The following is a 16972-nucleotide window of genomic DNA, read 5'->3' as shown; positions in this document are numbered from 1 at the left end:
TACACAGTAACTAGCAGTTCGTCCCTGACCAGACTGACACACACTGACTATCTAATCTAATAAATTTGTATTGGATCCTAAACAGCTCTATAGGCAGCATTGCAACAGATACTTAAATAATTACATAGCTGATCTATATTCAGGGTTCTGCCCACGGTGGTCAGAGGTGGTCGGGCCTGACCATCACCGACAAACACCAACTATCACTCTGCATGTTCCAACCACCACTATATGAAAGTTGCGCAGTTTGTTGAAAGGTGATCTTCAACGTTCTCGTAGCCTAGCACAGTAATAGAGCGACGCCTAGTGCATCCCTAGTCCAAGCTACCTAGACTGCTGATCAAATCACATTGGACCTCACAGCTTCAGATAACGTAAATCGAACTCAGGATCGAGCTTCCTCTGTGAATGAATCTCTTTCCATGCAGCAAGGTGGGTCTCTTCTCATGCAGCTGTACAGAAACAAAATGTAAACAGTGAATGTATGCAATCGGATATCACAGCTAGCATAACTTTGATGGAAGGATAGCTTCATAATTGACTAAGAGCATGAGAGTGTTGACATTGGTGACGTGGGGTGACACTTAGATGGCGTGGGGTGACAATTAGATGGCATGGGGTGACACTAGGTGAAGAAATTAGGTGGTATGATCCCAGACCCTCTCCAGCGTTGTCGTGTTATACGGGAACCGGGCACGACGGTAAGAGAGGGTCTGGTATGAGGCTAGATATCCATGCCCTCAAATAAACCGTGCCCATTAATGCAGATCACCACTGCGAACTCCTGGGTACAACGCTGTATATTTACACCCAATTTGACACCCAGTCAATAACACCAGTTAGCAATAAGAGTACAATAGCTGTAATAACACCAGTTAGTAACAGCAGTCATACATTATTATGAGATTGTTCTTAGACCTCAACCAATACATCTCGTCATCATCATTTCAGATTACCATTTCAGCACGGTTTAATAATATACAAACTTACATGCTGTTTCGGTAGCTATGCGTCGAGTCCAACAACCACGAATACAACCTAACAACAGAAAAGCAGATAGCTCTATTCATTGCCACAACATGTGACATACTTATCCCTTAATTAATTAACTAATAATACAAAACGGCTATTCTCTACCACGCCCTTTGTCGAGATATCAATGTATAGCAAATAGAAGCATCACCAAAAATTTGAAACCTTAATCGATTAAGGACCTGATTCAATAGCGTCATATGCACAGTAACACCCTTGTTCTAGTTGCAAATTGCACATTTTCTGAAATTTTCAAAATAGCAGCTTCTGTGTAGCTACACAAACAGTTAGACTACAGTACAAACTTACTAAAATTGCAGGTTTTCAGTTCCTGCAATCAAACGAGTTCGACAGAGACAATTCGTTAGTGTATCCGAGGCCCTCCCTACCAGCAACGCTCAGAGCAAGCGTAGAGACAGAGGAAAGGCAAGAGCAATCTACACGTCATTGCTAGAACACGTGCCCCATGACCCCTGCGTTTACGGCCTACACTTTAGCGACTGAGCACATAGACACTGCACGCAGTCCCATGCTCTTGTACATCACGCCAAATTCGACCTCCAGTCCACCAAATTAGTGAAAAAATCTAGCTTTTGTCTGGTACCGTAAGAGTCTTTGATCCAAAGTCTCTGCGAATGTTACAGTAGCTCTCTAATCTCTACAGTACCTGAAAGTCTTGATAGACGCACTGCTGATGACAGAATGGGTGACAACAGAAGCCGACTCGCCATGGTGAGCCGACAAGTTAGCGTACGCTAGCATACGCTTGAGTGATTAGAGCACACAACGAAAGTGACGTTAGAAGTCGATCCAGTCTCACTCCGCCCTCGTCATTCCGCGGAAAGAAGTCCAAAAAGTCCACAAAGACCAAAGAAACCAAAATAACGTAGCCAGACCTCGCCATACTCCGGGAACAATCGCTATGTATACGAACACCATCGTCTAGCTTTCTGAAAAGCCGTGAAAAATCTGGTCTAGTAGGCAGCACAGACTGCAGCAGCCAAAATGAGACAAAAGAAAACTTTTTCATATCCCTCATAGCAGATCTATTACACAACTGGAAAGGCGGATCGAGCTGCATTCCGATGAGGTCTCCTAGGTCCGGTGACGATTTTCTCCCATAAAGACGTCGATTGAAAAATAAACGAAAGTCTCATTATGTTGCCAAACACGTTTCTGCACAGAGAAAAGCTTCCCTAAGTTGGTAGACGGCTGAGAGACGACCATGTGCCTTCTAATTAAAGGAAACATCCGGAAATATCAAATTTGATTAATAGAATGGCTCGGTGAGCAGACAGAAGAAATCGCTTCTTAGAAGCAGCCAACCACGCATGTACGACTAATAAATGAAATCTAATTGACGCGACTATAGCTGTAGCCTCAGGTCTAAAGCCCGTAGAGGTCACGCCAAGTCCCTTACCTAGTACACGTGAAGTACCACTCACTTGACAAAGCTCGCAGCTCCAAAAAGTTTTCGTCGTGAAAATGGCCTCAAACAAGAAAACGTCCAAGAAAAAATTTTTGTACTTTGTAAGAGACACGTAACATACCATTGAATTCCCTAATAAACTAACTAGTACCGTATTTCTTTGATTGATTAGATGCCGCTCTTGAATAAACCCCGCCGTCGTTAATTAAACTAAACGCCACTGGTAGCGCCGTGAGCTAGTACGCGTACACTACACACGGACTCATAAACTATAGACGTCGCCCCCTAATAAACGCCGCATTTTATCTATTGCTCGGATTTAAAAAAATCGTACGATCTTTGGAGGCATACACACGTGAGGCAAACGTTTCCTCTAGACATGTGTTTCACCACATGGCGTCTCAAGAGTGAAATGCGTATACAGTATTCTAGGTGTTTTTTTTTTTTGTTAGGGTGCCAAATTTACAGCTTGACGCTCCTAGCTAAAGCAAGAATAGAGAGACTTTAACAAATAAACGCCGCACTTGAATAAACGGTGTCCTGTCCTCGTTTAGCAGTAAATGAATAAACGCCGCTGCGTTTTAATCGAAGAAATGTACGATAATCCGATTGATTGATGATTAGAGGTGCTCGCGGTCAACTTATAGTCGTGGCAACTGTTGCATTTTTAATCTACGCGAGTACGCACCACAAGTAACACATTCAACAAACAACGTCACACTTCTATTGTTCTAGTCTAACGAAATTATAACGTCGTGCAGTGACTCGACAGGAGCCTTTTCCAACCCAATAACCTCTCAAGTAACACTTGACGTCTATCATTCTCTACTGCTTGACGGTTAAAGCATGAAGGTGTTTCTGTGTCTCATCTTGGCTTTTTCTGCTTACGCTTTCGGCCGCAGCGTACCGTTCTTGTTGCTTCGCGATGGTGAAAAGGGATGTCGCCCGTTCATCGCCAGCGTCGTCGAACAGTTGTCGTTGGAAAAGCGTTGCATGAACGGTTTGAGGTGCGACAATGGAGTCTGCCGTGCGTCTTTGCTGAAAAGCTGTTCGCCAGCTGGTACCGCTTGCGCTTGCTTTCCTGTCAACAGCTGCAGCTCGTGCTGTCATGGAGCTTCATGCCGGTGGGCTCCCTGGACCACGTGCAACTAAAAATAAGCGAACGCGACTAAGGAAACGACTCGGAACCGACCTGTGAAAAATCAATTGACTATGGACTCGTCTAAACACTATAGTAACTGCATGTGATGTTGTACTTGTTGTTTTAGCTGCCCGCTAAAAACTGTCGTCTGCTCTGGTATTTGTTTGCCGCCCTACCTGTTGCAATGAGCTGGCTGTCGTTTTGCGAGAGAAAATACATGTTTGCAAGAGCAGTCTCGGTCATGCAGTGGCGTCGCCTGACTCGATGCAGTTACTATGTGACTGTTTAATTAAACGCGCACGGAAGGGTTGCTCTCAATACTACAGTAATACGGGAACCTCCGTCGAGCGTCGCTTCAAGTGAATCTAGATACTCATTGACAGCTATTAGCTTTGATAGCTGGACTAGAGTTGAGTTGAAATTGATTAAAGATTTGCTAACGTCTAGACAGTGTATACAGTCAGGCGCGTACCTGTACCTGTACGCCTAGCTGGTGTGGTTTGGGTTGCAAGCTAACTCCCTCTCACAGTTCTGGCCTAGCTCTCGGTGGCCATTGGGCTGCGAGTTCAGTAATTACTTTCGACGTGTTTCGGGTGAATTGGCCTTTGCTATTCTTGTTCCAGGCTTTGGCGCGAGAGTCTGGAAACGAGGCAAGCCTTGTGTTGCCAGGAAACATTTACAACATCCGGGATCTCCATTCTCCCAGTATCTGTTGTTCCTTTGCTGTCGTTTAATTAAACAGCAAATAATAAAACTGAAATAGTGGCATGATAGCCCACATTAAAGGCTTGCAGTTCCAGACATGCGTTATATGTCTCAGCCCAAGTAAACCCGCTCCTCCCAGATACCTGAGGGCCATCTACTCAGTCAGAGTCACATACTTTGCGAGTTTCTGCTTGTAATGTGACGAGTTTCTGCTGTAATGCGAGAAGAAGACTACATGTGTACTTGTGTAAAGATACATTTCACACAAAACAGCTGGCACTTGTCACTAGTAACTATAGGGACGTACGCGTGTCACTACTTTTCTAGAGACAAGATACGAGGACTGCTAGCAAGGCGTAGGTACGTGTGATGTGCTGGAGCCTGGACAACAGAGAGCAAGAAGACGCGCTTTGATGAGTCCATTCTAAGTTATATACCGCTGTTTAGATAAATACACATATGAACGCAGCCACGACAGGGTATAAGTATACAATATTATATAGTTAGCTATTGTTATACATAGGCGGATAGAGGAGAGGAGTCCTGGGGTCAGGGCTCCCTTCTATTCAATTAAAGACACGTCAAAAACATATTAAATGAATCCTGTTTGTTGTGTTACTAGAGTGACCGTACTGTATTGTTTTGATGGATAGTTAATTCGTTCAATTTTTGGAGCAATTCCAGCAAAAGCTTCTCCTCCACGTGCGTCTGCACGGAAGAGCCTGGCTTGCGAGGCTAGTTCCGTAAAGTCGTACACAGCTGCTATGAGTATGGCTAATGATACAACTGGATCCCCTCTTTCGAAAAATTCTGTATCCGCGCCTGCTAGAGTTTGTGAGATATCGGGAGTGCGGTAGCATCGGGAAGTGCGCTACCACTCCGTAAGTACACGTAGGGATGGCACCAATAGCTAATATTAATTCCAATTTCTACTTCGGGACAGGGGCGTGGCGTGACTTCTAGAAATGGGGGCTGAGCTCATCTCTGGATCTTAGTTGGTCCACATGTAAATATCTAGTACTTTCTCCGACATTGACCAAGTAGTTCGTGGGACCTAGTTTCTGAACTATGGTACCACCTAGCCACTTCCCTCTACTGTCTTGTCTCAGGTTCCAGGCACTTACAGTTGATCCTGGTTCGATGTCTCTTGCTCGAAATGTAGCATCTTCATATTGATCAGTCTGCAGATCTCGGATGTTTTTCCCCTGTTTCAAGTCTTAAAAGAGTTAGTCTAGTTTTCAATTCTCTCTTCAACATCAGCTCAGCTGGGGCCTTCCCTGTTGTCGTGTCTGGTGTCGTTCAATACCGAAGCAAGAATGATGATACCTCATGTCTGATGGATCTCCAGATGGCCAACTCTTCAAACTTTTCTTGAGTTCTTGGACCAGTCTTTCAGCTTGTCCATTGGATGATGGATGATAGGGAGGTGTTAACTGATGCCGAATTTCATTGGCCTTCATGAACATCTGAATTTCATGTGACCTAAATTGGGGCCTGGTATCCGTCACTAACCTCCTGGGTAAGCCGTGATAACTGAAGGTCTGTATCATCGCATCCATGGTCTGCTCTGTGGTGACATGAGTACCTAACTCGTGTACTTCCGGACACTTTGAGAAAGCGTCGATCATTAGCAAGTACTGTCTTCCGGATAGTTCCCCGAAGTCAGCATGCACCCTCTTCCAAGGCATCGTTGGGTAGATCCATGGGTGAGTTGGTAAGATTCGTGCTGGTCTTCCTTTTTGACTCTGACATCTCTCACATCTCCTAGCTAAGTTTTCCAAATCTCTGTCAAGATTGGGTCACCAGATGAAGCTCCTCGCTAAAGCAACTACTCCAACATGTTCATCATGAATTTCTTCTGCCACCACTGTAGGTGATGCCTTTGGTATAATTACTCTACTCCCCCAGAGTAGGCATCAATTATCGATTGACAACTCTGTGGATCGTCTGGCGTAAGACTGTAAACACGGATCCCCTAAAGTTCTCCATCCACTTCGGGTATATTCATAAGCCTTTCTCAGTATTGGATTTCTCTGGGTTTTTCTGGCTATTACGGTTGCCGTCACTGGCAACTGATCGCAGTAGTCCACATGGTAAATCTTCTCATTTGGTTCAATCACTTGCATAGGTATTGGCAATCTAGACTACAAATTTGCTTCCTTGCTTTCTACTCCTGACTTGAACTTCAGCTTGTAGTTATATGCACTGAGAACCAGTGCCCATCATTGTAACTGGGCTGCTTCCAAAGTTGGGACGCCTTCATATGGTCCCAAGATCTTCAGAAGGGGTCGATGGTCTGTAACCAACATAAATTCTCTGCCCACTAGGTACTTGTGAAATTGCCTTACTTTGTACACTAATGCTAATGCTTCCTTTACCAGTTGGGCGTACTTTTTCTCCGCTGTCGATAGTGTTCTAGATGCAAAGGCTATCAGTCTCTCCTCGCCATCTGGCATTTTGTGTGTCAGACAGGCACCTACCCCATAAGGTGATGCATCACAGCTCAGACTCACTGGCCGTTGCAGGTCGTAATGTGTCAGGAATTCTGATTCCAGAACCTTCTGTTTCCCCCTTTGGAATGCTTCTCTTTCCTTAGATCCCCACTTCCACGGTCGATTCTTGCCTAATAACGCATACAAGGGATGCAAGGTCGCTGACAAATTTGGCAAATACCGCACGTAGTAATTGAGTAAGCCCAGGTAAACAAAAAGGCTCTGTCACGCTCGTCGGTTCCGGGCATCTCTGATCGCCTGGACCTTAGTCTCTGAGCGCGAGATGCCTTGGTCACTGATAATATGATCCAAGTATTCCACTCGAAGCTGATTGAATTCGAATTTTTCCTGTTTCACTCTCATACCAGCTTCATCCAATCGTCTCAGCACTGTTAACAACCTCTACTCATGTTGTTCTTCATTTTCGCCAACTACTAATATGTCGTCTAAATAGCAGATGACACCAGACATTCCTGACAAGAGGTTGTCCATGGTTCGCTGCCAAATTCCAGGCGCTGAACATATTCCGAAAGGCTGGCTTTCAGGGGCAACACACATCTGCTGTTACGCCTGTTTCAGATCTATGCGCGAGAATCGTCCTTCTCCAGCCAAGGTTGCCAACAGATCCTGGGGTTCGCCATTGGATAACCTCCCATATCTAAATAGGGGTTTATCGTGACCTTGGAGTCACCACTCAGTCTCACTGTACCGTCCCCCTTTCGAATTACAACTATTGGAGTTGCCCAGTCACTCTTCTCTACTGGTCGCTTCACTCCCTCGCGTTGCATGCGATCTAGTTCCTGATAGACCTTTTTCTTGTAGAGCATACGGCACCGGTGGAGGCCTGTGAAATCTCGGTCTAGCCTCAGCTGTCAGTGCAATTCTTGCCTCATGCCCTTGTACAGTACTCACACCGGCACGAAATAACCTTGGAAACTTCTCCTTGGGATCAAACATTTGGCGTGCCCCAACACTGAACAGATATCCGCAATCGAGCCAGATCTTACTTAACCAGCTCCTCCCCAGAATAGCTGGTTTACTCCGTACACCTACTATAATTTTAGCAGTAGCATGCTGCTCACCGTATCTCACTGGTACTGTTTGCCTCTCCTTTCACCTTGAGGCATTCCACCGCTGTACGTCTTCAATGTCATCGTACTTACATGTAGCTGGACATGGGACAGATACTGCTCATATACACTGATGGGAATTACCGTCACTGTGGCTCCTGTGTCCACCTCCATAGGTATCTGACTGCCAGCTACTTTCAGTGTGATCTTGACTCCGCCCTTTACAGATTGAGCAAACACCACACTGACCGTATCTTCATCAATTTGATTAGTGGTTTGTGGCTTGCCTTTCGCTGTGGCACGTACGGCTGCGTGCCCTTCTTGAGCTCATCTTGTTGAGATCGTTGGCGGCATACTCTACTGATGTACCCTTGTCCCTTGCAGAAATGACACTTCTGAGACTTGAATTTGCATGTACTGGGGTGATGTCCACGTCCACCACATACATCTATAGCATTCTCTGTTGTCTAATTGCCTTGCTTTACAAGTGCCACCTGCTGTGTCATGTCGTACGCTAAACGCCGTCTCAACTTGCTTTGCAAGTGGTCGCCTTGTGGTATTTCTATGTAAAGCATGCGCTTCGTCTCTCGCAGTTTCAGCGGCTTGTGCAATGTGGACTGCCTTCGTCAGGGTCAGCTCTGATTCGGCAAGGATCTTTCTTTGCACAGCCTCGTGATATATCATCCACACATCAGTTGATCCCTGAGCACTGTATCCAGGTAGTCTCCGAAATCGCAGTGCTTCGATAGCCTGCGTAGTTCAGCCATATAATTTGCGATCGTCTCACCTTCTCTCTCAAGACGCTGATAAAAACGGAATCTCTCCGCGATCACAACGATACGTGGCTCAAAATGGCTCTTCAGCAGCGCAAACAACTCATCTAGTGACCTGTCTTGTGGCTTCTCTGGTCTCACCAGATTCTTCAAGAGAGTGTATGTCGCAGTACCGACGCAAGTGAAGAAGACTGCTTTCTGATTGTCTGCGTCCTCCAACTCATTCGCAGCGCATACAGTACAGGAGAAAACGCTCTCTGTAATCTTCTACGTTATCAACTTCTGCGTTAAATTCTCCCAGCTTACCACACTGTTAAAACAAAGGCGTTTTGCAAACACCAAATTACGTGCAAAGATGATGTCGCTATACTGACACTCGCAAGCGTGCAGGAAAGCACCACAATCTGGTGTAAACTGTTACACCATTTCATGGTGCTTAAAACAACCTTCGTTTAGTGTTACCCGAACACCAGAAAGGTGTTTATCTTATTCTTTTGTAGGCTGCTATTAGCACCATTTTCTAAAAGCGGTCTGGAGTCCGCGGCCAACGGTTCTGGCATGTGCACATTAGAATAGATTTTAGTACCATTGCTTGTATTTAAACAGTTAAACCAAAAACAGTGAGTCAACGCACTAAACAAAAATCAAACACAATTCATCAAACAAAGTTCCTCAGTGCAATCCAGTTAAAAACTAGATATCACTGGAGCTGAAGTACATCCCATGCAGTAACATGACGTCCAGGCACCAGTAAAATGTTGCTAAAGATTGAAAGAAATTTGTACTGAAAACATGAATTACAGCAAGCAATAGCGCTGGGTGCCATATGCTGTTGCTGCACTGAATTTCGAACATGATGATGAGCTCGAATGCCAATAACATGGCTTGGTTTGGCTGCATTGCCACATACAATCAAGTATGGAGCAACTTGAGAAACCTTGTATACTGTGGAATCTGCATCATCACTTTCCTAGGAGAATACACAAAAGGCATAAGGTATCCATATCCAGTGGACCACACATTATGTTCTATATGGCATAACGTATTATTGCATACTTCATAAACAGAATTAATCTACTTAATTAACAAATCTACTAAGTGTGTGCGTGTGTATGTGTGTGTGTGTGTGTGTGTGTGTGTGTGTGTGTGTGTGTGTGTGCGTGTGTGTGTGTGTGTGTGTGTGTGTGTGTGTGTGCGTGACGTCTTTAGCTCAATTGGTTAGAGAACGCATTTTAAGAATAAAAACATCCGGGACCTTTGGCTCATGACTTCAAGTATGGGATGGGCATGACAAGTATAAATGATTACCTGGTCATTGACCGAGGTGGCAAGACCGCTGGCTTGGCAGAACATCATGCAATATGAGTACATGTGGGCTTGAGGTCCAGTCCTGAGACTGCGCCAAAGTCAGTGCCCTTGGATGCTATGGCCAAGTACGTAAGGGTACGTCAGCGCAGCCTAAAACTCGAGTAGCGCTGGAAGCCCGCCTAGAAATAGGCTTGGAGTGCTATCTTCAGTACTCTACTGAACTGCGTATCCATTTGTGTGTTTGTGTGTGTGTGTGTGTGTGTGTGTGTGTGTGTGTGTGTGTGTGTGTGTGTGTGTGTGTGTGTGTGTGTGTGTGTGTGTGTGTGTATGTGTCTGTCTGTCTGTCTGTGTGTGTGTGTGTGTGTGTGTGCGCGCGTGCGCGCGCGCGCGCGTGTGTATTAAACAAGAGTGCAAAGATGTCACAGCTAGTAAGTTTGAGGCAAAGTGTCTATATGTTGCAAAATATAGATGTACGACAACTGTAGAAAAATTTCATACCGATAAATACTTGATCACAGCATCTATAGCTGGTAGTTGGCGTTTGCATGACAATAGTACATGAGTATGACCTTCATCGAAGGAAGGCACTTAGAAACTGCATAATGCATTGCATTAGTATTAAGATCAATTACCTTCCACATTCATACTCAAGAGATCATATTCATATTTTCTGGAACGTCATTCATTCTTTTGCCACCTGCCTTCAACTCTCTTTGTCCTTGGTTGAGTTATCTTACATGTTTCAGACCACTTCTCAGAGGGAGTCGACAAGAAAGTCGGTTGTTCATGATGTCTAACGGCAATAATACGTCCAAGTTGACAACTAAGCGAGGAGAAACATCAACATATTAATTAACTTGTACAAGATGTCACACGCAGAACCAGAGAAACAGACACAGACAGACATGCAAACACACAGACACAGACACAGACACACACACACACACACACACACACACACACACACACACACACACAGACACACACACACACACACACACACACACACACACACACACACACACAAACATTGCTGAGTAAATCTGACAAACTGTGATGAATGCAAACAAGATTAAACATGTTGCAAAAATGAGAGAGATCTAGGCTTGCCGTACGAAAAAGAATAGAAACAAGACCATGTAGGGTGTGCTGTGACATCTTTCATGAATTCACTCATACAGACTGAGCAATACATCATCCCTACATTGCATCATTTCCAAGGTATCACATAGTATTTAGAAAATGGTGCAATGTACGGATGATGTATTGATCAGTCTGTATGAGTGAATTCATGAAAGATGTCACAGCACACCCTACATCTTTCTCATTTTTTAAAATGTTTTTAATCTTGTAATATACAATGGGACATTGTCATACTATCACATATGAAACAATCGTACCGAAAATCACATATATCAACTTTGACTTCTTGTCGAACTGGTTTCTGCGTCTTGCTGGAAACCTGCACCATCATCAGCTCCATTGCAGAAAAGCATCTGCAACCTACACACTTACAAGTGTTACCAACAAGTAAACCTAAATCCATTATATCAGTTATACCTGAATTATCAATGTCTTTCAACTCAGACCCATATCTCTGTTCAAGTTCAAGCATTCATTTTCCCAAATTAGTCAGGGTAAGTGAACCACTCGCCACTGACAGTAATAGCCAATTAATTACTTAATTAATTAATATGTCATAATTACTGTTACTAAAACATATTGCTAACCATACACTATGACAATGTTTTCAGTTAGGTAAAGCACCCACCTTAGTCAGGGTAAGTGAACCACTCACCACTAACAGCATTATCCAATTAATTAATTAATTAATTAATTAATATGTCATAATTACTGTTACCAAATTATATTGCTAACCATACACTATGACCCTGTTTTCAGTTAGGTGAAGCACTCAACTTAGTCAGGTAAGTGAACTACTCGCCACTAACAGCAGCATCCAAATAATATAATTAATTAACTAATCATAACAATACATTAGAACACCGTTTCAATCAGGTGATGCACCCAATCTAGTCTCGACAAGTGATTCACTCATCAGAAACTGGAGTGACATATTTGTTGCTGTTCTAGTAGTACAAGAATTGCTTTAAATACCATTAATTAATCTATATAATTTATTAGATTAATTAATTAAAATAAATTTAATTCTAATTTAAAATTGATTAATCTATTGATTAATCTACTATTCATACATTTATTTAGTCTATTAACTCAATCATATTAGGCCACTTCAATATGATTCATTGTTTCCCATTTCCCGCCCTCATCCTTTTTGGGGACCGCATGCTTTATTTGATGATGTGTCTATTTTTATGAGGACGTGACAGAATCACCTGACTCAAAATGGCGGTCGTGAATGCATGAGGAATCTCCTTTCAGTACGTATAGTGCAGACATCACGCACGAATGCAATGTGTACATCTCGCAAAGAAGGAAGGTAACACCGCAGACGAAAACGGACGGCTAGCGTAGCCCGCGACGAAGCGCAATCCGTTTTTGCAGCAAACCCCTAGTCTGCAAGTTGGGAAGTTGAGCGCTATACACATGACAATTATTACTGTAAATACTGTACCTCTGCATCACTGTCTTTTTCATAATGTCGCCAGCAATCCACGCTCAGTCACTCACACGTATGTATACGGGATTCCCTGCAATTGAGCCATTTAATGTGTTAATGCTACACCTGCTGGCATAAAAATTTGCACGGATATCGGTGCAAAATTTTACATCCTCAGTAATAGCACTGAAAGGTGTCACTAGAGCACTTTAGTTCTAACCGTGAGTAGGTGTATAGCTTTATACAAAGGTGTAAAGCACAAACAAGGGCTTGAATAGCACTCGAAGGTGTAGCTGGAGCACTTCATTTATAGCAGTGCATGTCTTCCCGTGGCCATCCTCGTCGCCAATTGTACTGTATTTGTACTTATACGTACGCACTGATTCTACACCACGGAAGACTGACGATCTATTGCTATAGACACACAGAACTATCGCTGAACGTGCAACACAGACTCTAGCAATGCAATTGCCCTACGGCTATCTTAGACATGTCATCGTAACGCCGCCTCTAACTAATTAGTACACACAGTACTCCCACGTATAAGCAACAGAGGCAAGCAAGGCTCTCAAAACGAGGCCACACACGCTACCTCCAGTTTGATTTCTGAACTCAAAAGATTACCTGAAAACAGAGACTCGTGAGGCGCACACACTTCGGCATGCAGCACATGTTTGCACCTTGTCTCCGTCTCTAATGCCCAGACGAGTGCAAATGACCGTCCTGCTGCTTCTGGTAAACATTAAACGACAGCGCGACATGCATGCAATACACGCTGGCTGTCGTGCACATGCCTACCGTGAACTAAACATTTTAATAGGCCATTGGAGACTCCCGACCTCAGACTGGAATGAGGTGGAGTGACACCAAAGAGTGCTTCCCTGGTTCTTCCCCACTGAAATATGTAGAAAGGGGAACACTCAGATGTAAGCAAACAACCGGTTAACATTACCAATTCGATCTAGAGCATACAGTTTACTCTAGTTTCCACACTCATAGCATTGACATGATACTCTCCACGTGCAAACGCTCACGTGAGATCTTATAGAAGGTCTGCTAAGTTAATTAATTAAAGCATTGTTACGTTTACATCGACGAGTTCATACAAGACTGTACTACGACTTTCAATGTGGGCTAATAAAGCTTACAATGGGTTGTTACAAATTTTGGAAGTGCAACGTTAACGCGAACGGACATTGTTTAAACTTATCGCTGTGGAGAGTACTTCACCTTTCATTGGAATTTTATCACTACACGCTTACAAATTCCAGCAAGGTGCGGTCTTAGCAATTACTTACGCACATGCACTCGTATACACGCACGCACTTAGAGACGTCAAATAGGTTCACTGCACAATATTTCACGTGGGAGGTGAACATATACACGTGCGTTCATGAGATCCAAGTTGACGTAGTTGCTTTAATTAACTGAATCTTACGGTTCAGCAGTGCACTTAATCCGATGAACAAGCTCGTCAGCTGCTCATGCACTAAGTAATGAACAATTTTGATCATGATTTCGATGGATTTGTGTACACATTCTTTGCTTATTAATTAACAAGATACGACGAAATTGAATTTGCATTCAGTTATCTTGGCGACCATATTGTCTTTGATCTATAACCACAGAAATGTTGCAGAAGCGACAACCTGCACACAAGACATATTGCCAGCTGCCAAGTCAAAGTGCATAGATTGGCTTTTACGTTGTTAGCGTTCTAGAGCTCCACTCGTTGTCTACTTTTCAACGGAGAACGTGAATACAAATTAGATCAAGATGGCTGGTGTAGGGGTCAATCTGCATTTGAATTTAGATATCATATTTGCAGAGTCTAACTTCCACAGCAGCCTTTGTAGGAATGTAGTTGACGTTGATGCATTAATAATCTACTCATTCTTTGCTAATTTATAGGAAGCTAACTCGGTTTGCATGCATTCATTTCGTCAATAGGACTAACTGTGGATCCAATATAGGAGCCGTGACAGGGAGTCAGTCTCCATTTTGAGCTTGCTGTTGCGATGGCCAGTCAATACGAAGGAGCCAGCGACGTCCAGGCCTCAATGAGTGGCAATTGGCAAGCAAGCAAACCGACTAACAGTGCTGCAAGATTAGTGATGGTTGAATCTATTGTTTCAACGCATGACGAATGCGATGGTAGGATTGTCGCTGATAGCAGAGAGAATGCAGACGGAAGAGACTTCGTTGACAATCAGTCTCAGGGCGACAGTGAAACGAGTGTCAAAGAGATAGCAAAACAACTATTTGATCAGGTCTACTTGTGGATAGACACAGAAAGCGAGTTACTAAAGAGTGAAAAAGGCACCGAATCGTATGACAAGTGTGATGGCTCAGAGGAAGCATCTAGTGATCGCCGTATAAAGAAAATTGAAAGTTGGCATAAGACTGCATGTCTAGCAAATTCCAAAGTATACTGCATTTTTCGTCACACGCTATGTTTATTCTCTAGAAAAAGCTAAGTGTGAACGTAAGTTGACAGAACTGCTTGCTGCGTGGAGTTCATCGAACATGGAGGTCGCGCTTCAAGAGACAAACAGTGATCAACAAACGATACTTCATTTGGCTCTTTTACATCGCATGCCAGATAAGATCATTCTTCTCATTGTTCGCTTTATGAAATTGGAGGATATCAATAAGCGAGACTCAACGAACCGTTGTGCACTTGACTATCTGGTGAGCAAAACAATTAAGGCTTATACTCTTAAGGTAGATCAATGCGAATGTAACTTACCTACTTTACACTGTCGCATGCTTGTTGTGAAACGTCAAATTGCGACTATATATCTCCTAACCTAATGTCACTCCTACTAAGTGTCTTTTCTTGTGTCTGGGTGTACGTGTCTTTCGTCAGTTACTTCAGATTTGATGGCTAGGCAAATTTTTGATTTCCACGAAGTTGACTCTTGTCTAAACTCGTCACAAACAGGTTCACTGTAACTGGGATGTAATGGAATGAGCTTTAGTAACTAATATATGTAATACTCTTATACAATGACAAGAATTCGTGCTTTCCTTGACCCTAGCCTTTCTCATCTCCACACTTATTGTGTTTAAATTTGTTACTGCGATTACATAATCGTTACGATGAGATTATGTTGGTATAATGTTTCTTCATTCGTCTCACTTATTAAACTAAGAAATGACGGGCACATGTTTTCAACAATAGTGATTGCCAACGTGTGTGGTTAGGAATGCTAGTAGTTATGCTTGGATGAAAGAGAGCTTTAGCCTAAATTTTTTTCATACATCTCATGACTAGTTCAAAGATTAGAATTGAAACACACACACTCACACACACACACACACACACACACACACACACACACACACACACACAATCATTTTAAGCCACACCCAAAACTTCTGACTGGGCAATATCCTAATGTATGCCCTCCTTACTACACTGCCCACGCTACTGCCCCAGCTAATGCATCCATACGTGTTCAGGCTGCAGAAGAGTTAGATTCATACGTACAATCCATTCGTTTACTAGTAGATGATGCCTCTCTCGAATGAAAAAAGAGTAAATATTTTGTACGTCTATGCCATCGCCAAGAAATTTTTGTCGATTGTCTTCCTAGAATATAATTACATGAACGTTGCGAACGACCAGCCAAGTAAAATAATTGTTTCTCTAGACCCATGCAGTAAGATCTGAGCCATTCGCAACGGTTTTATGCAAATTTATCATCAATTTTAGCAAAGAAAAGTGAAAAGCGTAAGGCAGTCTGTGAATAAAGAAAGCCAGATGGAAGATTATTTCTGACAAGATTACCAACAGTAAATGTCAATGACTAAAATTTTGGGGCCCTTGACCTCAGAACCCCATAGCTACGCCAGTGTTCCAGACCTTGGTATTAATGAATTCCTCGCATGTCCATCAAGCTGCTCTTTCGCCATGTTATTCGTCCACCCGTCTCTTAGGCAGTTTTCAGATGGCTTATCAAGTTGTTTGCGAAATCGTCAGATCCTGTCGTACATAGCATTGAAAAGAATACGAATTTGCTACAATTTTTCAACAAGTAACGATTGATCTCGTAAGGCAATTGTATCAATCAGACCAATCTGTCTAATTTATGATACGCTTCTTTCAATGCTGAAATTTGGCGTGGAATTATCCGCACCTATACAAACAACAATTAGGTCTCTACAGTTAGCGGCGTTGCTCAAATGGGTTCGTGTAGACCATGCCCCCACAAGAGCCTATTGGGTATTGCTTTCTGGAATTGACAAGGGTTTGCATATATTACACCAGATGACCTTTTTTTTGTTTGAAGTCAGCGACGCCACTGTATGGTATATATAGAGTATAAGGTTATTTGCAAGAAAACTAAATAGGTATCGTTACCAGCTATATTCGTAATCTTTTGCAGTTCGGTTGGAACAAGATTGATTCGAAAACACTGAAAGAGCTACTTGACAA

The 16972-nt window shown here is 43.1% G+C and overlaps 1 protein-coding gene across 2 annotated transcripts in view; it reads right to left on the bottom strand.

The window, feature by feature from the left end:
* Positions 1-1777, bottom strand: part of LOC134183113 (trifunctional enzyme subunit alpha, mitochondrial-like) — a 12849-nt gene extending 11072 nt beyond the window's left edge. For both annotated transcript variants that reach the window (XM_062650578.1, XM_062650579.1), the window contains exons 1-2: positions 1700-1777; positions 991-1038 (exon numbers count right to left, since the gene is read on the bottom strand). In XM_062650578.1, coding sequence (XP_062506562.1) covers positions 991-1038; positions 1700-1763 — 112 coding nt within the window. In that variant the 5' untranslated portion in view covers positions 1764-1777. The remainder of the gene's footprint in view (positions 1-990; positions 1039-1699) is intronic.
* Positions 1778-16972: the final 15195 nt, after the last annotated feature.

The sequence above is a fragment of the Corticium candelabrum genome, chromosome 8 (assembly GCF_963422355.1).
Source record: "Corticium candelabrum chromosome 8, ooCorCand1.1, whole genome shotgun sequence".
NCBI classification, from domain to species: Eukaryota; Metazoa; Porifera; class Homoscleromorpha; order Homosclerophorida; family Plakinidae; genus Corticium; species Corticium candelabrum.
The sequence above is the reverse complement of the archived record's forward strand: the minus strand, read 5'-3'. Positions and strand labels throughout refer to the sequence as shown.